The 23,588-nt window shown below is 50.2% G+C and overlaps 1 protein-coding gene across 1 annotated transcript; it reads right to left on the bottom strand.

Moving 5' to 3' along the window:
- Window positions 1–1,059: 1,059 nt before the first annotated feature.
- Window positions 1,060–21,481, bottom strand: LOC120392702 (zinc finger protein 777-like). Its single transcript, XM_039517458.1, is given in 7 exon segments — window positions 1,060–1,573; window positions 1,575–2,418; window positions 5,790–6,041; window positions 6,831–6,947; window positions 8,947–9,073; window positions 18,819–19,211; window positions 21,434–21,481. Coding segments are annotated over 7 exon segments (2,010 nt in total). The 5' UTR covers window positions 21,458–21,481; the 3' UTR covers window positions 1,060–1,320.
- Window positions 21,482–23,588: the final 2,107 nt, after the last annotated feature.

Below are 23,588 nucleotides of genomic sequence, written 5' to 3' on the forward strand. Positions count from 1 at the left end.
CAATGGATCCCTGGGAAACACCTACTGACTTGGGCACAACCGGATCTAGCAAGGGGTGTTTCCTAAACCCAACCAAAGGCTTTATTCCTATTTCCACCCTGTCCCTGGGCTGCAGGAGATTCAGAGCCATCTCTTCTACCCCAAAACACACACCAACGAGCAGCTGAGACACAGCCACCCCACCCCTGGGCTGCTGCTGATTTTTCCCATTCACAGCAGGACACACTAGAGAGGGACACTGCACAGGGAAACCAGCACCTGGCTCCACTGTAGTGAAACGGGCTGGGAGGACTCCTCCAAGGATCCACATACCCATCAAGGTTCTCCCAGCCCTGCCTCCCCTCCCAGACCGTACTGAATGAACATGCACTGAGCCAATGCCCCAGGGCAGTGCTCTTTCAGATGAAATGGAACACCAAAGCCCTGACCATAAAGCCCATTAGAGAGCTAGCGTATATCTGCAAACTTTCTAACGCTGAGACGGGGCAGCCGAGAACAGCTGGCCAAGGGATGCCGTGGAAACTTTACCACTTGGGTCATTTGAAATTAGAATGACCAATGCACTTGGGAACATCATGTGTTGGCAGGGAGACAGACTGGATAACTGAGTAGATCCTTTTCATCACAAGAGCAGGACGTTTACATCAGTCAGCTAGACAAATTTACACTGTCTCCCTTCCCAGAGGGATAAAGAGGTGGCTGGCTGGCTTCCAGGTGGCATGACTATTCTAATGTGACTGGGATTCCACTGTACTGTATAATTAACGATTGTGTCAGGGCAAGCCATCCTTTATCATTTTATATCTAAATAACCCATCCAAAATTCTTTGTGTAGTTTCTGTGTGGAGATACTAATAACCTCGACCGGGATTGGAGCACATACTATTGCTGTGCACTGTTAAAGAGATGCCATGTTCCACCCTGGGGCAGCTGCATCTCAGCAGCAGGTGACACGATCCCTGTAGAAGGCATGTAAACCACTCCGGGATTTTCCAGATTAAAAGGTACGATGTACAGTGTAAAATTATATATTTAAAAAAACTGAAATCTTAAATTTGCTTATCAAATAAAAGTTACTTCACATTTATTATCAAAAGGAATAGATTTAAAAAGCAGTTAGTCCTACTTCAGCAAAATATCCTGTACATTATGATGAATATTTACCCTAAATTAGCTTTTTCTGGTCTTTTAAATTTTGCTGCATGTTATTTGCTTTGTTTTACATCAAATTATCAGTCCCTACACACTGTTGCACCACTGCTTCCTTCCACAAAGACTCCTGACTCAAATGCCCAGGTGGGATGCAGCTCCCATCGGCTCCTACTCCCCCGTGTGCGTCCTCAAGTGGTACTTAAGGGACTGTTTATATCGGAAGCACTTAGTGCACTCAGTGCAGGGGTAGGGCCTCTCGCCGGTGTGAGCCCGCTGGTGCTCCAGCAGGTGGTGTTTCTGAGTGAAGTTCTTGCCACACTCAGTGCAGTGGTAGGGTCGCTCCCCAGTGTGGATGCGCTGGTGCTCCAGCAGGTGGTGCTTGCGGATAAAGCCTTTGCCGCATTCAGTGCAGGCATGCGGCGCTCCGCGTGTGGATGCGGTAGTGGTTGGTAAGCTTAGACTTCTCACTGAAGGTTTTCTCGCACTGGGTGCATTTATAGGGCCGCTCCCCCGTGTGAGTCCTCTGGTGCCTGAGGAGATGGGAGGGGCGACTAAAGTTTTTCCCACACTGAGGGCATATGAAGGACATCTCGCTCTTCCCAGTGTGGATCCTCTGGTGCATTATCAGGCTGATCTGCAGCCGGAAGCTCTTCCTGCACTCACTGCATGTGTACGGCCGCTCCCCCACGTGCGTAATCTGGTGTTTGCTGAGGCTCGACTTGTGGCTGAAGCTGCTCTCACACTCTGTGCATTTATAGGGTTTCCCTGCCGGTGGCGTTCTCTGCTCTGGCTTGAGGCTGTGCTTGTCTCTGAAGTTCTCCACACGCCGGGCCGGGCCGACTCCCCGTCGTGTGTGGCTGCGCTGGTGCAGGATAAACTGCTGCTTGATCCTGAAGCTTAAGTCGCATTCATTACATTCGTAGGGCCCCTCTTTGAGATGGTTCCTCTGGTGGATTATAAAGTTGATCTTCAGCATGAAGCTTTTCCCACACTCAGGGCAGATATAAGGTCTTTCCCTGGTGCGGTTTCTCTGGTGGACAATGACTGTCTTCGTTTCACTGGAGTCTCTTTCACAGGGAGAAGATTGCCCTGGCCTGTTTCCGATTAGGTTTCGCTGTTGCATTTTGGAACTGCACTGAGCCTCACAGGTTGTCCCCTGCTCATGATTCTGGAAAATCTGCTGCTCTGCTCTGCCTGAGAACATGGCATATGGCTCCAGGGTGTCAGGATCATCCTCCTCCTCAGTTTTGATCACAATCCCATCATCTGAGAGAATTTAAAAGAGAACCAAGACATCATTAATTTCATCTGCTTAGGATAAAGGAAGCCTCTTATGATTAAGATATTCTTGATACACAATGGAAATTGCCTAAAGAGTTTTTAAGAGCAAGTGACATAAGAACGGCCATACTGGGTCAGACCAAAGGTCTATCTAGGCCAGTAGCCTGTCTTCTGACAGTGACCAGTTCCAGGTGCCCCAGAGGGAGAGAACAGAACAGGGAATCATCAAGTGATCCATCCCCTGTCTCCCATTCCCAGCTTCTGGCGGACAGAGGCTAGGGAGGACTCAGAGCCTGGGGTGGCATCCCTGACTATCTGGGCTAATAGCCATTGATGGACCTATCCTCCATGAACTTACCTAGTTCTTTTTTGAACCCTGTTATAATCTTGGCCTTCACAACATCCTCTGGCAAGGAATTCCTGCCAGAGTTCCTACAGAAACCCTCTGGATCTGTTACTTAGAGAGGCGGTCAAAAGATGTTGCTTGCCTGTCTCAATGTTTGGGAATTCTAGGACATTACTCAAGGATACTGGAGAATCAGCTCTGGAAGAACATTACAGATTCCACTGTTTTAGAGCTGCTCAGCAATTTGCTGCCATTTTCTAAGATTTTGTTTTGAGGGTATCAGGCTTTTAGCTGTCCCTGTGGCACAGAGCTATTAGGGCACAACTGACATTCTGCTACCAGGTTAATGCAGCTTGGCAGGAAACTGTGCAAGGACTTTGGCTCCATCATCACTCTTGGTAACTCTGTTCTCAAGACCAGAAGTCTTGCGTTAATCTGTCCTCACTCTTCCACATGTCAGTGATGTGCTGGCAGGGGCTCCCAGGAGCCCTTTTTAAAAATTCTGCTTTGAAATTGAGACAGCGTGGGGCAATTTGCCTGTCTCATGTACAGTCACTTCCCTCTTTGGATCTGGATACACCAGAACCTACCAGAGAGGACTTAGCCTGGGGCTTTCATTGTAAATATTCTTCTGAAACAATTTTTTTTTCATTTGAAATGGATTAGATTTCACTGAATCGCAAGGATTTAAAAAACATCCCCTGGGGATGGACCCATGCAGATCACCCCATAAAATCCCATTTCAATGGGCTTTAGATCAACGCCAAATGAACACTAAGCTAAATTGTCTGTATACTCAGGATATTTTTTCAGGAAACCTCTCCAGCAAAGTGCAGCTTCATTTAAGCACGACTCCTCAGCAACGTGGATATGAGGAGGCATATGTGTTTAAATGGGAAAACAAATTAATCTATTCAGCAGTCCCCTCACCCACTTCTCCCTGAAACAAATGTGGCTTGGCACACACTTCAGGGACACAATTCTGTGGTGTCCCTTTGTTAATAAAATATTGGCTGAATATAGATCATTCTCAGCAAGATCAGAAACATCCTCAATGACACTGTGCAGCCCCCAACCTGAGAACAGCGCTTGTTTGCCAGCCTTAAGTCCTGCAGCAGGAGTCTGACTCGGTCCTGCCATTTGTATATACACAAAGCTATTATCAGCTTTTACACTTTAGAGAGTCAGGGTTTGTAAGTGAGAGACAGCTCGGTTCCTACAGGACAGCACTACACCGCCACCACAACAGCAGCAAATTATCATCACATGCATCAAGGATCACCTAGGATGGAGCTAAACATAGCTATGAAATAAGCTAACTAAAAGTCTTGTCAAAAATTGTTCCAATTCACTGTGTGCGGGTAGGGGATAGGTGAGAACACAGAGGAAGGCACATATAACCCAGATAAATAGTTTGCTGCCAGCTACTGAGAGAAACAAGAAAAGGTTTCTTTAAAAAGTGGGGAGGGGGATGTGTGTTTTTACTGATCTTCACAAAGGCCAAAGAGATCTTGGCAACACAAAATACCATAAAGCAGCACATAATACTTAGTTACAAGGCGGGGGACTTTCATCCAAGTTTCACTTTGGATGGTAAAGTTCTGGATGGGAATAGAGCACTCCAGTAATGTTAATTTGGCTAAAACAATTTGATCCATTTTAGGTTTGTTTTAGGATTCTCCCTCTGCATTCCCCAATTGTAGGAAAAGGATGTGTTAGGCAAAATGGGATGAAATCACTATGACCACACAGAACCGGGACGAGGCTGGCTTTTCCTTTTTGGCCACATTAGCAAGACAGACTTAGCAGAATGAAAAATATTTGCACTAATCACAGGACCCAGTTAACCATCACTCTGGGTCTCTCTCTTGAGGTCCCTTCCAGTCCTAGAATCTATGAATCTCTGGAAATCTTGGCATGGCGATCAGGCCCCTCTGGGTTAACTATGAGGTAGACTCTGCTTTCCACTGGGCGTGGTATTTGATTAGTTCCCAGTCACGCTACATGGCACAGAATGTCCAACGTGTACATACAGGCCCGGTAGATAGTCCGGGTGTCTGCATCCCCTAGCAGGTTCCACCAATAACTTTATACCCAATTCCTTGCCTTGTAGGAATAAGCCCTTTAACAGGTTACAAGACTTAACTCTAGTTCCTAGTAACAGTCATCCTAAAACACTTCCACTTCTACCTTAATCCTATTTTAGCTTGTAGTATTTACACAGCAGTTTTCTTCTACCCAGAGGGGGTTGCTTTCGACAGCTGACTAGGGTGTGGTAAATCCTCAGGGAAAGCACCGTTTGGGGATATCCGAGCTGGTTTATCTCTGAAGCACTTCGTTTCTCCAGTGTTTTGATCCAGTTTCTGAGCAGACTAGCTGGTGATGGAGAAGCGGATATGGCTGGCTAATGCTTTCCTCCATTCCATGTAATGAGAGTCTGCAGTGTGGGCTCACTGGCATTTTACAAGATGTTGCACTGTAACAGAGTTCCTCTCACACTCGATGCATTGGCAAGGTGTCTCACTCTCGAGTCTCTGATGTCTAATAGGACACAAAAAGTGGTCGAAGCCTTCACCCCACCAGGAACATGCTAGTGACCTGTTACAGCCTAATGAATGAAGTCTCTGCTGTGCAGTAGGACTGGTCTTCAGAGAGACGTTTCTGACATGTACTAGATGTGTCTGGTGTGTCTTACTCTGGAGTCCCCTGCCTGGCTGTGTGACTTCCGCTGCTCTCGTGGTCACTACTTCCACAGGTTTTCCTCCTGCATGGGTTTCTGGGGGGGATTTAAGACTGTTCTTTTGCTTAAAAGTTTCCCTCAACCCAGGCAGACTCTGGGCTTCCCTCCCGTATGGATTCTCTGCTGCACTGTACATCACTGCTGTACCCTGGAGCTTCTCCTCACTCTGTACACTCACACAGTCCTGCTTTTGCTCAGCTCCTCTGATGTAACACAAGGCTTCTCCTTGGCCTAAAGCTTTTCTCACATATAGCACATACAGCCACTCACCTGTGCAGTTACCCTGCTGAACAATGACTCTTCTGATTTCGCTGAAATCTGTTTTATATTCGGTGGACTCGTCCAGACAGTTCCCTGAGGGGTTTCTCGGAGACGTTACTGAGCCATACAGACTACCATGGGTTACTTCCTGGTCTGCATTCTGGAAACTTCCTTCTGATCGTTCCAACATTCTGTCCAGCTCCAGGTTTTCAGGGCAGTCCTCAGGATGAATCTCCTCTGTTTTGATCACAACCCTTATACCTGCTTAAATAAAGAGAGAACCCAGATATGATTCATTCCACTGAGTTGGGATATAAAGAAACCATTAGCAATAATCCTTTTCTGATTCACAGAGCATTCCCATCACGGAAAGAATAGAGGCACTGAGGACACCACAATTTTAGGGCTGATTTGCCATTTTTGCATTTTCCTGCAGGAGGTGATTTTCCCTGACCTCAAACCACTACTGCCGAAGTCTTTAGTAGTGCCTCAGTCACCTCAAACATTCCCGGGGTTAATGATCTTCCTAAATCCCAACACTGCAAACGTCAGGGGGTCCAGAATCCGATAGCCAGTATAATCTCTTTCTCCAAGACCATCTCACCCCAACCCTCCATCACCTTTCTGTGCAGCCTCATCTCCAGCCTCTTGGCTGACTGCAGCTGCATTCTCTTCCCTGCTGAGTCACTCCACCACTTACAGTGCCCTGTTCCCATGACTCTCCGCAGCCTGGAGTGTCACTATTTTGCAGGCTGACCTATATCTGGATGCTGAGTAATTACCTGTCCTAACCTTGCTCCCTTGAGTCTAAGATTGTCTCTAACCCCCACTGTGCTTTCCCTCTCCCCTTACTGTCTCTGTTCTTTCCTCACTGTAGCAACCCAGCAAGGAATACTCTGCCCTTGTTCTCTCTCTGCTCCATCTCTGATAGAGCTCTGCATTCTGCCCAGAATCAGTGCCCCCAGATGTGCAATGCACCATATCATTATTCTACTTCTCAGATACTACAATTAATACATTTACCCTGTATTGCATTAATCTGCTACTCACCTGCACTGGGGTCAGTAAGGATCTCTCTCTCCTCATCTGAGTCCTGCTGCCCTCTGACCCGTGACTCTACTCCTTGTTCGGTATGTGACAAAACACCAGGTTTGGAAATTGCAGAGTCTATTCAATGAGAAAGAGATTATTGTGCCATAAGCTTTAACAACGTTTCCCCTCGCCTGGATATGATGGGTACAGTGAATGGACACAAGAATGTTTTAATGCAGACTCTGCAAAAGGGAAATGAATCTCATGAGCATTTGACTGGGTTCCCCAGATGAAAATCAGGAATTTCCAGGCCTAATGGAATTTGAGACCCCTCATGTGCAAAGAAAGGATTAAAGGGGCACCCTCAACTTCAAAACAAAAACAACCACGCTGAGAATTTTTCAGCTTCCTGGGTGAAATCCTGGTCCCACTGAAGTCTACAGTAAAACTCCCATTGACTTCAACAGAGCTGGCAACCCACTCGTGCTACAACTAACACCTAAGACAAATGTAACTGTCAGAGTAGGCAAAAGTTATTCCTCTGTTTCTTCCAATGTGTTCAGTGTGCAGTTGACAGCACTGCCTGCACAGGCAATTTTACTGTTTCTCCTGCATGTGTGTGTGTGGTGGTTGGGACTGGTATGTCTACACTGGAGCTGGAGGTATAATTTCCAGCTCAAGGAGACATAGTGGACTAAAAATAGAAGCGTAGCTATGGTAGCGTAAGCACCAGGAGAGGTTAAGCACCTGAGTAACTACCTAGAGTTTCAGATGGGTTTGTATTCGGGATGGACAGTTCCTCCCTCTGCTTGTGCCATCGCACCTACACTGCTATTTTTAGCACACCAGCTTGATCAGAGCTAGCACAAGTATGTCTGCTTGAGCTGGAAATTACAACCCCAACTTGGGTCGACATTCCTTGTGTGTGTGCGTTTCTACGCGCATGCACACTCAGGCACGGGTGGGCTTCAAACAGCAAAAGGAGAGTTTATTTTAAACTTGTTTAAAAAATGCAATAAAGTCACAAAAATCAACAGGACGACACAGGAACCAACATAAGACCTGAAATATTACATTTAACTCGGAGTCTGAAATCAGCTAGACAGTGTCCCTTTAGGGCACTTGCTCTTTATCATAATGATTTGAAAAGTATCTGCGTACAAGAAGCGTTACTTGCCATTTTCCATAAAAGTCACTTCTCCCCCACCCCCAGATTCCAGAAGCGATGACCAACCACCACCCTTTAGCAAAGGAAATTTTGGGGGGGACATTTCAGAGGAGTTCAGCATTGGCCAAACTCCACTCCCACTGAAGTCAGTGGTAAAACTCCCATTGACTTAAACGGGAGCAGCACTAGGTCAATGCTGAAAGTCAGCCTTTCATTATGTGTCTATACGGCATGTCTACAGCAGCTTTTATATCCAAAGCACCATTTTAAAGAGAGCTCAGCACTCCTTAAAGGCACTGGATTAAAAGTTCTGGAGACCTGTGTCCTGTGTTTATCCAGCAAATAGGTGCAGCATAAGCAGCCAGTGCAGGCTTTTCCCATGCTGCTCTGCCAGCATGTCTCAGCCCTGATGTGAGGATCGCCTAACAGTGTTTATAAGTAAGACTAAGATGTTGTTATGGATATTTTTAGTAAAAGTCACGGGCAGGTCACGGGCAATAAAGACAAATTCACAGAAGCCCGTGACCTGCCCGTGACTTTTACTAAAAATATCCATAACAAAATGGGAAGCTGAGCTGCAGGGCCCCCACACTGTCCCACAACGGCTAGGCAGCTGCAGGGACCCACTCAGAGCTCCGGGGGGGCAGGGCCACTCAGAGCTCCAGCCACCTGGGGCAGATTCCATGACTTCCGCGACCACCGTGAAAAAAATCAGAGCCTTATTTCTAAGGGATGAACACACCCATGTCCAGTGACTACCCAAAGCTAGAAAGCAAGGGAAGGAGGGGTACAAACCTTGTGTATTTTTAAGTCCACTTTTAAAAGGGAGCTGACCCTCTGTCATAAAGGCACTGAGGACACTACGTGCTGACCCACCAAAAGGAATGAAAAAATACCCTGAGCTGAAGCCAGCCTGTAAAATCTCTGAAGTTCATTTATAACAAACAGGTGAAAACTGATCTTTACCCAAGGAGATCAAAGATTCATAATTGCCCTTCATCACATTCTTGTACAGTTCCTTCTGCCATTCGTCTAGTTTCTCCCACTCCTTCTCATTGAAATAGACTGAGACGTCATCAAATGTCACGGGCACCTGGAATCACAAATATTACACACTTAGCACCTTCTGCAACACTTATATCTTGGGATTTGATTTCTTAACTTCAGCAAAAGAGGAATAAAACCTCTCTCCATCCCACTCAGATGTCAAAGCTAATTCAGTGAGGTGAACAATCCACAACACAGAAATCTATTCACATGTGTATCTGGAAACAATTCTCAGATTCCTATTTCCACAACATAATGGATCTCAGTTAAAACCCTGGCTCTGAACACTGCTGGCTTCAAATCCAGATCAGAGTTTATCCAAACCCCACAGATCTGATTCTGATCTCACTCACATCAATATAAACTGGGACCTAGGCCACTGAAATTATTCAAGTTATAATGTGTGTCAAATTATTAAATGAGATCAGAATCAGGCATCACGGTTGAGCCTCATTTCTGTGAAGGATATAACCTCAAACCCCATGTTCAATTGCTCCAGAACTCTGGAGAAATTCTGTTCCAGACCGGAGGTTCACAGCTTGGACTGTCACTAGTGTGACAAAGTTCCTCCTCTACTCTGGTGGGTCCTGCGCTTATTGGCAGATTTTGTTCACCTCAGTGATCTTCCCCACAGTCTGGGTCAACTCCTCCTGTGTCTGATCAGGAGTTGGGAGGAACCCGGGCCCGTCCTCTACTCCGGGTTCCAGCCCAGAGCCCTGTGGATTGCAGCTGTCTATAGCGCCTCCTGTAACAGCTGCATGACAGCTACAACTCCCTGGGCTACTTCCCCATGGCCTCCTCCAAACATCTTCTTTATCCTCACCACAGGACCTTCCTCCTGATGTCTGATAACGCTTGTACTCCTTAGTCCTCCAGCAGCACATCCTCTCCCTCTCAGCTCCTTGTGCCTCTTGCTCCCAGCTCCTAACACGCACTTCCTCTCCTCTGGCTCCCCCCTGCCTGACTGGAGTGAGCTCCTTTTTAAACCCAGGTGCCCTGATTAGCCTGCCTTGATTGGCTGCAGGTGATCTAATCAGCCTGGCTGCCTTAATTGGTTCTAGCAGGTTCCTGATTACTCTAGTGCAGCCTCTGCTCTGGTCACTCAGGGAACAGAAAACTACTCATCCAGTGACAAGTATATTTGCCCTCTACCAGACTCCTGTACCCCACTGGCCTGGGTCTGTCACATATCCCTCCCCCCGGCTCAACACCAAGGGGTTGGGCAGCTTGGGATGCCAGACAGTACACGTGACAAGCCATCGGCATTGCCGTGACGGCTCCCTGCTGTGTTGCACACGGAACTGGAAAGGATTGGAGGGATAAGAACCACCTGGTCACCCTTGTGTTCTTCTCCTTGTTCCGCTGCATCCATTGAAGAGGGGCATGGTCGGTCACGAGGACAAATCTGCGCCCAAGCAAGTAGTAGCGCAATGCTTCCATGGCCCATTTTACAGCGAGGCACTCCCTCTCCACCACTGCATATCTTTGTTCCCTCGGAAGGAGTTTCCTACTGAGGTAGAGAAATGGGTGTTCCTCCTCCCTGACCATCTGTGATAGAACGGCCCACAACCCTACTTCCGATGCATCTGTCTGCAGGATAAATTCCTTGGTGAAATCAGGAGCTATCAGTACGGGGTTACTGCAGAGGGCAGTCCTTAGGTCTGTGAATGCTTCCTCTGCTGCGTCAGACCATCTCACCAGATCAGGTCCACAGGCTTTCACTAGGTCTGTCAGGGGGCAAAGTGGGGGATAAATCGTCGGTAATACCCCACTACACCTAGGAATGCCCAGACTTGTTTCTTGCAACATGGTTGGGGCCAATTTTGAATGGCCTCCAACTTGTTCACTTGGGGTTTTACCAGACCTTTTCCCACAATGTAGCCAAGATACTTGGCCTCCGTAAACCCTACAGCGCACTTGGCAGGGTTTGCTGTAAGGCCAGCTCGCCTGAAGGTATCAAGGACTGTCTCCACCTTCTCTAGGTGGGTTTCCCAGTCTGGGGTATGAATGACCACATCGTCCAAGTAGGCAGCAGCATAACTGTTATGCGGGCGTAATAGCTTGTCCATGAGGCGCTGGAAAGTAGCTGGAGCCCCATGTAGTCCAAAAGGGAGGACAGTATATTGAAAAAGACCCTCTGGTGTAGAGAACGCAGTCTTTTCCTTTGTGTCTTCCGCAAGGGGAATCTGCCAGTACCCCTTTGTCAAGTCTAGAGTAGTCAAGTACCGGGCATTACCCAGACGGTCCACTAGCTCATCTATGCGAGGTATGGGGTACGCGTCGAACTGGGATACTTCGTTTAGTCGCCAGAAGTCATTGCAAAACCTTGTGGTGCCATCAGGTTTGGGCACCAGTCCGATTGGGCTGGACCACTGACTGTGGGATTCTTCGATGATCCCCAACTCCAGCATTTTTTTTTTTTTTTTTACTTCTCCTTGTATTTCCTCCCTTTTGGCCACTGGCACCCGATAGGGCCTCATTGTTATTCTGTCCCCAGGGTTCGTGACGATGTGGTGATATGTCTCGGTTGTTCGACCCGGTTTTGTCGAGAACACATCTTGGTTCCGGAAGATCATCTCAGACACCTCATTCTTCTGGTCTGGTGTTAAATCGGGAGACGCTCTCACCTGTTTGGAAGGCTTGTTTTCCTGGATTAGGTCTTTTTGGACAGTTATGCACGCCTCTTGTGCATGCCAGGGTTTCAGAAGGTTGATGTGATAAATCTGTTCTTGTTTTCGGCGTCCTGGCTGCCGCACCTTATAGGTTACTTCTCCCACGGGTTCAACTGCCTCATAGGGTCCCTGCCATTGGGCCAGAAGCTTGCTTTCTGCCGTGGGTACCAACACCATCACCCGAGCCCCTGGTTGGAACTGTCGGACTTTTGCCTGGTGATTGTAATAGGTTCTCTGGGCATCCTGGGCCTTTTCCAAATGTTCCTGTACAATAGGGGTGACCCGGGCTATCCGGTCTCGCATCTGTATTACATGTTCTATTATATTTCTCCCCTCACTGGGTTCCTCTTCCCATATCTCTTTGGCGATGTCTAGTATGCCACGGGGGTTACGCCTGTATAATAACTCGAAGGGGGAAAACCCAGTTGAGGCCTGAGGTGCTTCCCGGATAGCGAACATAAGGTAGGGTAGTAGGGTGTCCCAATCCTTCCTGTCCCGACTTACCACCTTCCATATCATAGCCTTGAGGGTTCGGTTAAACCTTTCTACCAACCCATCAGTCTGTGGATGGTAGACTGAAGTTCTCAGGGTATGTATATGGAGCAGCGTACAGAGGTCCTTCATTAGCTTTGACATAAATGGGGTTCCTTGGTCTGTTAATATCTCCTTTGGTAGCCCCACTCGGGCAAAGATCCCCACCAGCTCTTTGGCTATCGTTTTAGAGGCCGTGTTCCGCAGGGGGATGGCTTCTGGGTAGCAAGTAGCATAGTCCAAAACAACAAGTATATATTGGTGGCCCCGAGCCGTCTTCTCCAGGGGTCCCACTAGGTCCATGGCTATTCGCTCAAAGGGGACCTCTATGATGGGAAGGGGTACTAAAGGTGCCCTCAGGTGGGGATGGGGACTGTGCAGCCGACACTCCGGGCAGGACGCACAGTACCTCCGCACTTCTTCATGTACTCCGGGCCAGAAGAACCGTCGTAGGACTCGTGCCAGGGTCTTCTCTACCCCCAAATGCTCCCAAAAAGATGACTATGAGCAAGACTTAATACAGCGTTCTGGTGTTTTTGAGGTACTAGGATCTGCTGTACCTTCTGCCCCTGTACTGGTGCAACCCGGTATAAGAGATTCTTCTTCATTATGAAATAGGGTCCTGGTCCCTGGGTTTTCCCTTCCACGGGGACCCCATCTATTTCAGTCACCTCCTTTCTAATGTTGTCGTACCTTGGGTCTTCGGCTTGGTCCTGTCCAAAATTTCCTCTCCCGGGTCTAATCTGCCTAAGATCTAGGGGCCCAGTCTCTGTTGCCTCTACTGGTTCAGAAGTGTTAGGGTGGGGGTCAGACTCGGGTGCTTCTCCCTCCTGGGTGGCCTCCTTTTCAGCTGCTCGGGTCCACCTACCTACGAGAGTGACCCTCTGGCTTTCAGTCAGTATTCGGGTTCCCAAGGCCTTAGCTGCCCTCCTTTCCCTTTTCGACTTTCTACCCTGTCTGAGAATGGAAAAAAAAATCTGGGGATATTTCAGAAAAGACTGAGGATTGACAGTCTACTGTGGAGGCCTCACTAACTTCAGGGTTCCCCTTTTCCTCCAATCCTCCTACTGGGAGTAAGTCTCCAAACCCTGGGAAGTCCCTCCCTATGAGCACCGGGTATGGGAGTTTAGGGACTACACCTGCTGCTCCCTCAGTAGTGTTTCCCTGAATCTCGAGTTTTACTGGGATGGTGGGGTAATAACCAACTGTCCCATGGACGCATGTTATCCCCATACGCTTAGCCCACAGCAGCTGACTACACTTCACAAGCTTCCCTGAGACAAGCGTGATAGCACTCCCCGAATCAACCCGTGCCGTGGTCTCTACCCCATTTAGCTTTACTGGCCTGGTGTACATATGTGGGGTTAGTGAGACCCCCACAAGGTGGATTAGGGAGCATGGGTCTGCCCAGTTCCCCAGGTTACACTGCATAGGCTCCTCAGCATTGGGACACTGTGCAGCTATATGTCCCCACTCCCCGCAGGCATAACATCTATATGGAGCCCTAGGCATTCCCCGGTCTCTTGGCTTGGGCAGTCTAACATCACGATCCTCTTCTCCCTCAGTGCTCCGACTCTTTGTGGCTTCTGGTGGGCCTTCACCCCTCTCTTTTTCCACCTGGGCCCTCCTGGTGGCCCAGTCACCTGAGCTCTAGGGCTTGGTGCTGCCAGTTTAACTTGGGGTGTCTCTTCCTTAACTGGTCGGGTCAGCTCCCTCGCCATCCTTCGCCTCTCTGCCAGTGCAACAACCTCATCATAGGTGGAGGGTTCGTTCTGACTTACCCAGGCACGAAGGTCTGGCGGAAGTCCCCTCATGTATCGGTCGATGACCAGAACCTCTAGTATCTGTTCCGGACTCCGGAACTCCGTTCGCAACCACTTTCGTGCGAGATGGATGAGGTCATACAATTGGGACCGCGGGGTTTTGTTTTCCTGGTACCTCCACTCATGATACCACTGGGCCCGCACTGCGGTCGTTACCCCAGATCTGGCCAGGATCTCTGCTTTCAGCTGGCGGTAGTCTGCTGCAGCCTCTTCAGGCAGATCATGGTAGGCCTTCTGGGCCTCCCCACACAGGAATGGGGCAAGGATGCCAGACCACTGATCTCGAGGCCAGGCCTCCCGCAGGGCTGTCCTCTCAAAGGCCAGAAGGTATGCCTCTACATCATCCTCCCACGTCATTTTCTGCAGCCAATGGCTGGCCCGTATGATCTGCGTCCCATCATGGCCGCGGTTCAGCTCTGTAAGGGTCTTTACCTGGTTTACCAGTTCCCGCAACATAGCTCGGACTTGAGAAGCCTGGTCCATCAGCAGGCGATTAGTCTCTTGCTGCTGCCGCATTGCCTCCTGTTGGGCGGCTGCCTGGACACAGGTAGCCTCCTGCTGGGCTGCCGTAGCTTGTATCAATGCCCGTACTAAGTCATCCATTGTGGTGAAAAAAAAATAAACCCTCTACTTTTTTTTTTTTTTTTTTTTTAAATCACCCTCTTTCTTCTGCCATGCCGTGCACGCTCAATCCCACTGTTAACACCAGTTGTGACAAAGTTCCTCCTCTACTCTGGTGGGTCCTGCACTTATTGGCAGATTTTGTTCACCTCAGTGATCTTCCCCACAATCTAGGTCAACTTCTCCTGTGTCTGATCAGGAGTTGGGAGGTTTGGGGGGAACCCGGGCCCGCCCTCTACTCCAGGTTCCAGCCCAGGGCCCTGTGGATTGCAGCTGTCTATAGTGCCTCCGGTAACAGCTGCATGACAGCAACAACTCCCTGGGCTACTTCCCCATGGCCTCCTCCAAACACCTTCTTTATCCTCACCACAGGACCTTCCTCCTGCAGGATAACGCTTATACTCCTCAGTCCTCCAGCAGCACACCCTCTCACTCTCAGCTCCTTGTGCCTCTTGCTCCCAGCTCCTCACACACACTTCCTCTCCTCTGGGTCCCCCCTCCCTGACTGGAGTGAGCTCCTTTTTAAACCCAGGTGCCCTGATTAGCCTGCCTTGATTGGCTGTAGGTGTTCTAATCAGCCTGTCTGTCTGAATTGGTTCTAGCAGGTTCCTGATTACTCTAGTGCAGCCCCTGCTCTGGTCACTCAGGGAACAGAAAACTGCTCAGCCAGTGACCTGTATATTTGCCTTCTACCAGACTCCTGTACCCCACTGGTTTGGGTCTGTCACACTAGTTATAATACAAATCTGATTCAGAAATGTTTACAGTTTTCAGATACAAACAGAGGCAGCTCTTTTCTGCAGAGCTGGGCAAATATTTGATCATTTTTCATTCATACGGTGAATTCCACCTGATGCAAATCATCAAACAGATTGCTGTTTTCAAGGTTATTTGCCAGCTAATTATTTCTGCAAGTAATTCCAAACTGCAGCTAATTTGCAAGGACTTTGTTATGAGTATTTGCAAGGAGCCGTTTGGATTGGACACACAGCCCTTTGTTTCAGTTCCGATTGGACAACTATGACTCAGAATGAAGTCTCCAGTCAAGTATTCACACTTATAAATTTGATAGTCTCTATGAATATGCAGCACTATTTAATAATAAAAAAAACCATGACATTTCCACAAGTAAACATGCTTGCTAAAATATTTGTGAAGTGCAAAAGCTGTCAACGCAAATATGAACGAACATTAAAGGAACTTTTATTTTTTCTTTGGTTGCATTGTTCATCTCGTCTCAATTTTAAGTACATCAAGCCTGTTTCCCTCCTCCTGAGTCCCAGCTATGCCCTCTTGCCTGGCACCAGAGAACACCTATCTGTTGCTTCCTGCCACCCTTCCCTATTCTCAGACACCCCTTACCTGCTCTTTTCCGCTGCTTGGTTGCCTTACGAATAGCAGCTTGTAATATCAGGGAATCAGTCTGGCTACTGGGGGCATGGATCAGCATTCGCGTCACACTCCCCGTCAGTACCCGGCCTTGGCTGTGGAAGCTAACGATCCATCAGCAGACCAAATACAATGATGAATCCTCGTCATGTGCCACCTGAGGCACGTTATGCATACACTAAGAAGAAGTCTGGCTTTTGGCAGAAGACTGCCAGCCATGAACCGTTAGCCCCAAATCCTAATGAACTGGATCTGAGAAATTCCTACTTCAAAAAAATCCCTACAGGAAAAAAAAAATGTAGTACATCAGAAGCAGGAAGCTGGCTAAACAATCAGTGGACCACTGGACAATCAAGGTGATAACGGAACAGTCAAAGATGATAAGGCCATTGCAGAGAAACTAAATGAATTCTTTGTAGTGGACCTCACTGCACAGGATGAGAGAGATTCCCACACCTGAGCCATTCTTTTTAGATGACAAATCTGAGGAAGCTTAGGGAACAAATTGATAAATTAAACAGTAATAAGTCATCAGGACCCGATGGTATCACCCAAGAGTTCTGAAGGAACTCAAATATGAAATTGCAGAACTACTAACTGTGGTATGTAACCTATCACTTAAATCAGCTCCTGTACCAGATGACTGGACGATAGTTAATGTGACACCAATTCTCAAAAAAGGCTCCAGAGGTGATCCCGGCAATTACAGGCCGACAAACCTAACTTCAGTACCAGGCAAATTGATTGAAACTATAGTACAGAACAGAATTATCAAACATGGATGAACACGTTTTGTTGAGGAAGAGTCAACACAGCTTTTGAAAGGGAAATCATGGCTCACCAATCTATTAGAATTCTTTGAGGGAGTCAAACAAACATGTGGACAAGAGTGATCCACTGGATTCAGTACACTCAGACTATCAGAAAGCCTTTGACAAGGTCCCTCAACAAAGACTTAAGCAAAGCAAGCAGTCATGGGATAAGAGGGAAGATCCTCTCATGGATCAGTAACTGGTTAAAAGACAGAAAACAAAGGGTAAGAATAAATGGTCAGTTTTCAGAATGGAGAGCGGTCAATAGTGGTGTCCCCTAGGGGTCTGTACTGGGACCAGTGCCGATCTACATATTCATAAATGATCTGGGAAAAGGGGCGAACAGTGAGGTAACAAAATTGGCAGATGATATAAAATTACTCAAGATAGTTAAGTCCAAAGCAGACTGCAAACAGTTACAAGGGATCTCACAAAACTGAGTGACTGGGCAACAAAATGGCAGATGAAATTCAATGTTGATAAATGTAAAGTAATGCACATTTGAAAAGATAATCCCAACTATACATACAAAATGATGGGGGTCTAGATTAGCTGTGACCACTCAAAAAATATATCCTGGAGTCAGTGGATAGTTCTCTGAAAACATCCACTCAATATGCAGCAGCCATTAAAAAAAGCGAACCAAATGTTGGGAATCATTAGGAAAGGGACAGATAAGACAAAAACAACGAGGAGTCCGGTGGAAATTTTAAGACTAACAAATTTATTTGGGCATAAGCTTTTGTGCATCTGAAGAAGAGGGTTTTTTACCCACAAAAGCTTAATCTGAAGAAGTGGGTTTTTTACCCACAAAAGCTTATGCCCAAATAAATCTGTTAGTCTTTAAGGTGCCATCGGACTCCTCGATTTTTTGTGGATACAGACTAACACAGCTACCGCTCTAATAGATAAGACAGAAAATATCATAATGCTTCTATATAAGCCAAGGTGTACAGGCATCTTGAATACTGCATGCAGTTCTGGTCACTGCATCAAATAATATCTCAAAAAATATATATATTGGAATTGGAAAAGGCACAGAAAAGGGCAACAAAAATTATTGGGGTATAGGACAGCTTCCATACAAGGGGAGATTAGAAAGACTTTTCACCTTGGAAAAGAGACGACTAAGAGGGGACATAATAGAGGTCTATAAAATCTTGACTGGTATGGAAAAAGTGAATAAGGGAATGTTATTTACTCCTTCCAAGAACTAGGGGTCACTCAATGAAATTAATAGGCAGCAGATTTAAAACAAATGAAAGGAAGTTCTTCTTCACACAACGCACAGTCAACCTGTGGAACTCTTTGCCAGGGGATGTTCTGAAGGTCAGTACTAGAACAAGGTTCAAAAAAGAATTAGATAAGTTCATGGAGGACAGGTCCATCAATGCCAGGATGGGTAGGGATGCAACACCATGCTCTGAGTGTCCCTAACCTCTGTTTGCCAGAAGCTGGGACTGAGCGACAGGGGATGAATCACTTGATAATTCCCTGTTCTGTTCATTCCCTCTGAAGTCCCGGCATTGGCCACTGTCAGAAGACAGGACACTGGGCTAGATGGACCATTGGTCTGACCCAGTATGGCCATTCTTATGTTAATATTTTTGTTCATAACAGGGACAGTCTCCTCTGATCCACTTCCCACAAACAGCTCCCGAGAGGGAAAAGAGGTATGAAGCTATTAAGGGGCAGTTTTATTTCTGAATTTCTTTGAGCTCCTAGTTTAATTAACTCTCACCCGGGCTCACTTGTTCCCAGCTCCCCCCAACCCCTGACTCCAGCCATAGTATATGTGCTATTGTTCTCTAGTCTGCAGTAGGCGCTTGTAAAATGTGCCTCTAATTCTGCACCCAAACTGCAGGCTTGAGCCTGCATGCAAAGCTCTAGAGCCTGGTTTAACATTTAGTCTTCCCTGCCAGCACTAGCTGAGATATTGTTACCTTAGGGACTTCTCCATTAGTGCCTGGGGGGAGTCTCAGGATCCAGAAGTTCCTGTTCTTCAGCAGGTTCTCCATGTTCTCCAGCCTCCTCTGCAGCAGCCCGTACTCCTGGATCAGAGTTCCCAGCGCGGCACATTTACTCTCCAACTGGTTGCCAAGCTCCACTGCTGTTTTCTCACAGTCTATTAATTTCTTCTCAGCCATCCCAGTTCTCCCCTCCAGATCCAACAACCGTGTGGCATGAGAATCCACCTTCCTCTCTACAGCTTGAATTGCTGCCACAACAGTCAGGGAAATCTCTGCAGTCTGAGTTTCTCTTTCAGAAGTTCGTTCAGAGACAATGGGAGGTGGTAAAGGAGATGGGCACTGTGTCACCGCATCCAGTTCTGGACCCTGTTTGCAAAGACAGACATTAGACGTGGAGTTGTGGTCACATGGTCAGCTATAGAGAGAAACAGGGCAAGAGTCTCCTGCTCTTAGCAATACCTGGTACTGGATCTTAAGTCTTATGGGGACATTCCCATGGGTTTCAAAAAGCAGTCAGTGCACATGTCCAGTTACTGCTCATATCTAAGGGACCCACAGGCTTCAGTTAAAGGGGGAGTTATATTTCAATCTTGTAATTGATTTAGAAAAGGGGAAATTAACATCATTGTAGTCTCTTTTCCCTACATGTGCCAGACTCTTAAATAGTATTTAGATTGTTGAGAGTCACAGTATGGATTTGAAGCCATTAAGAAGCTCACTCCTATACCATCCTTAGGTTACATTCTCACTGGAATACACACAATAAGGGAGAGACACCTTGTCAGTTCTCAGGAGGAAACCCTGGAAGGCAGACCCTGGCTGCTGCTGGAAATGGTTTTGGCAATTTGGTTCTGCACTGATGTCTAAGCAAAGATTCATCAGATATTCTAAGAGGTGCTGTGCTACTGAGGTGCCATCTTTCAAGGTCTGTCTACACTGCACTCTCCCTATGGCAGTGTACAGAGTACATACAATACATGCTCCCTAGCACAGGCAAAAACAGCAGTGCAGACGGTGAGGCACTGCTTAGGTGAGTAAAGACATGGCAGAATCTTCGGGTCTGTACCCTACTCAGCTCTCTACAAGCCCAAGCTGTGCCTCCCTTGTGTATACTGCTAGATTGAGCCGTGTAGTGTCCCACTGTCTCCCTGCTGGTGGAGCATTTCCCCACCGCAAGGCTGGCTCTGGCAGGGGGGAAGACAGTGGGGAAAGGCTCTGGCAGATCTCTGCAGCAAGGAAAGGCTCTGGCAGCAGAGAACTGCCGGAGTCTTTCCCCGCCACAGTGAAAGACTCCAGCCGCAGGAAAAGGCTCTGGCAGGGAAGAGGCAACAGGAAAGGTTCCAGCAACTGCTCACTGCAGAAGCCTTTCCCCACTGCCTCCGCTTGCTAAAGCCTTTCACTGCTGGGTGTAGCTACATACTGCAGGGTGGTTGCAGCCTACCTATGACTGCAGCGTGCAGCTACACAGACCCTACAAGCCGTGGCCAGTGGTGTGCAACATAGACATATCTTCAGATGAGAGAGAAAAAGTGAGAACCTGCATCTTTGTGGTCATTTAACATTCCTCAATACTTTCCACAAGAGTCATGGTATTAACAAGAGAATTCTGGACTTTCCTCCTTCATAGATTTCACCCACAGAATTAGATTAATAGTCATTTTTGATATCCTGTCCTGGACCGTGTGTACATGTGTTGCACACGCTGGTAAAGGCGGCACATTCCACCTAGAGGTCTCTCTGTTTAGGGAGCCCAGTAGATATGGATACTTTTTATGAAAAGCTTTTGAACTCTGAGGAATTAAAGTAGCTATACAAAGAATAATAAAAACCAAGTAATTAAATTAGAGAAACAAAGCCACCATTACTAACAACACAGAGCCCTTAAGGTCTGTTACGATGTGAAATAAAGTCACAGAAATGGGGTTGTGGAGTTATGGGTCAAGTCAACAGACACTTTAGGATTTCACCCCTCCGGTCCAGACTATGAGAGAAAGGAAAGATAAAAGCTCAACACCTGAAGGGTTGGGAAATAAAAGAGACTGCATTATTAACCATCATCATTAACATGAACATGTTCCCCTTAGTTAGAGAGAGGGACTCTCCAATAGTCACAGGGTCCCGTAAAGCTCATTTCTGCCACCTCTGGAAGGCGGCTGCGATGCTACAGTGAGTGCGCGCAACACAATACCCTGAGTTATGGTTCGACAACAAACGGGTACGAACTGCTCCCCTCGAGCTCCGCAGCAGGGGCCCGATCCTGCCATGCTGGAGCGCTGGCTGGTGCCAGGGCGGGCCCGGCTGGGAGGCCGGTCCCTGCAGCTGGGGGAGCAGCAAAGCCCCGGGCCCCGCTCCCCGCACCAGCGGAGCCGTCCCCGGTGCCTGGGAAACACCAGCCAGGTCATCCGCCCCAGGGGTTCCGGACCCACCTCCCCATTCAGCTTCCAGCCTGGGCCGTGCCCTGCCCCGGGGCGAGCGGGCAGCACCGCGCTCCCCGGGGCCAGGCCGGGAGAAGCTCGCCAGGGCCCACTCCAGGCTCCTCCGCCAGGCGGTCTCCTGCCCCGCTCGGGGAGCCCCCGCCGGGCCCTTACCTGGGCAGCGGCCCGCTCGGCCATGGCCCTTTGTTCCCGGCCCAGGCGCAGCCGAGCTCGATCTGGAGCTCGCCCCTCACCGCGGCCCGGGGGCGGACATGAGCGAGTCCCCACGCGCCCCGGGCCCGAGGAGCTCCGCCGCCGGCTGGCCCCGGGCAGGCACCGGGCGAAGCTGCTCCGCGGGGACCCGGGGAAGTCACGACGAGACCCGCCCGCCCCGCTCAGGGAACGAGCCGCGCGGCTGGATCCCAAGGGGGCCAGGCCCGGCCCGGCCGAGCCCGAGCTCCGCTCCCGCTCCGGGCTGGGCAGAGTCCCGGCGCCGCCTCGCCACGGGCCGGCCCCGCTGCCGGGCGGAGCAGAGCGAGCGCAGCCGGGAGGGAGGGAGGAGCCGCGGCCTCGCTGGCAGGGTCCGGGAGCTGCGTGCGGGGAGGAGCCGGCCGGGAGCGGGGCCGGCAGCGGCCCCTGGCGGCGGGTGGGGCGCAGGGCACCGGCCGGGCTGGGAATCGTCCCTCCGCGTCTGCCCAGAGCGGGGCCCCGCCGGCAGGTGGCAGCAGAGCCGCGACGGCTCCTGCGTCACTGCGAGCCCCGGCTCCCGGAGTCAGGGGATCCCGGCGGAGCTCGGCCTCCTCCCAGTAACAACGCGCTGCTTCGGCTACGGGGCTGTGACCGGCCGCTGTCCCCTAGGGCGGCTACCCATCAACCGGGGCCTTCCCGGCTCTCCGGGGTCCCAGGGCTGGGCTCTGAGCTACTCACCTGGCTGCCTCGGGGAGCGGGAACCCGGCGTCCCGCCCCAGCTCAGGTATCCCCGGTGCTCACTCCAGGACCGGTCTGGTACCGCCTCCTCCATCCAGCCCCTCTTCCGACTCCTCAAGGGCCGGAGCAGCCACCACGGCCCATTGGTACCGCACTGCCCGGGGCAGGTGGGTTGGCAGCAGTGGCACCATCCGCCCCCAGCGCAGCGGGGAGTTCCCTGCGTTCACCGGCCCAGGTTACTCCGCACTCCCGGGCTCTGTCACCCGGGGGGGAACCCACGTACCTGGCTGAGGCAGCGCAGGCCTGAGGCGGTGAGGAGGGGCCGATGCGCCCGGGGCGCTCCGCTCTCTGCGGCAGCAAAGGGCCTGACTCCCGCGGGCGCAGGGGGGGTCTCTCCCGGGGCAGCTCAGCAAACCCCTGTCAGGGTAAAACAGACAAGGGGGGGTCCGTCTACTCCCCCTCAGGCAGGGGAGCGGTACTGGGGGGTCACCCGTGCTTCTCCGCCGGGCAGAGGGGCGGGCAGGCAGGCAGGGCATCGCCTGTGTCCCGTCCTCCCCCCCACGGCACACAGCAGTAGGGGCATCCCCACCCCCTTCTGCAGACGGGAGGGGAAGGCTGTTGTGGGAGGGCGAATCACCCACACTTCCCTCGGACGGGGGGGAGGCAATTGCGGGAGAGGGGCTGCCTGCATCCCGCTCCAGCATGGCAGTGGGGGAAGGCAGGCTGCGGGAGGGGTCACCTGCCTTCTTCTCCAGCATGGGGGGGAGGCAGTCGGGGGGAACCGCCCATGCCCATCTCAGGCAGGGAGTCTGGGGACGGCTCCTGCTCCCCACAAGCACTCCCCTCGGGCAGGGGGATCGTCGGGGTCGGCCCAAGCTCCCCTCAGGCAAGGGAGACATAATGGGGGGGTGGCACGTGCTCCCCTCAGGTAGTGGAGGTTGTGGCCCGTGCTCCCCTCAGGCAGGATGGGGGGTGGCACGTGCTCCCCTCAGGCAGGATGGGGGGTGGCGCGTGCTCCCCTCAGGCAGGGGAGGGGGGTGGTCCATGCTCCCCTCAGATGGGGGATGGCATGTGCTCCCCTCAGGCAGGACGGGGGGTGGCGCGTGCTCCCCTCAGGCAGTGGAGGTTGTGGCCCGTGCTCCCCTCAGGCGGGGCGTGGCATGTGCTCCCCTGAGGCAGGATGGGGGGTGGCGCGTGCTCCCCTCAGGCAGGGGAGGGGGGTGGTCCATGCTCCCCTCAGATGGGGAATGGCATGTGCTCCCCTCAGGCAGGGGACGGGGGTGGCCCATGCTCCCCTCAGGTGGGGGGTGGTGCGTGCTCCCCTCAGGCAGGGGAGGGGGGTGGCCCATGCTCCCCTGAGGCAGGGGAGGGGGTGAGTGCTCCGGGGAGGGGGGATTGGCTG

Source organism: Mauremys reevesii, unplaced genomic scaffold (genome assembly GCF_016161935.1).
Source record: "Mauremys reevesii isolate NIE-2019 unplaced genomic scaffold, ASM1616193v1 Contig11, whole genome shotgun sequence".
In the NCBI taxonomy this organism is placed as follows: Eukaryota; Metazoa; Chordata; order Testudines; family Geoemydidae; genus Mauremys; species Mauremys reevesii.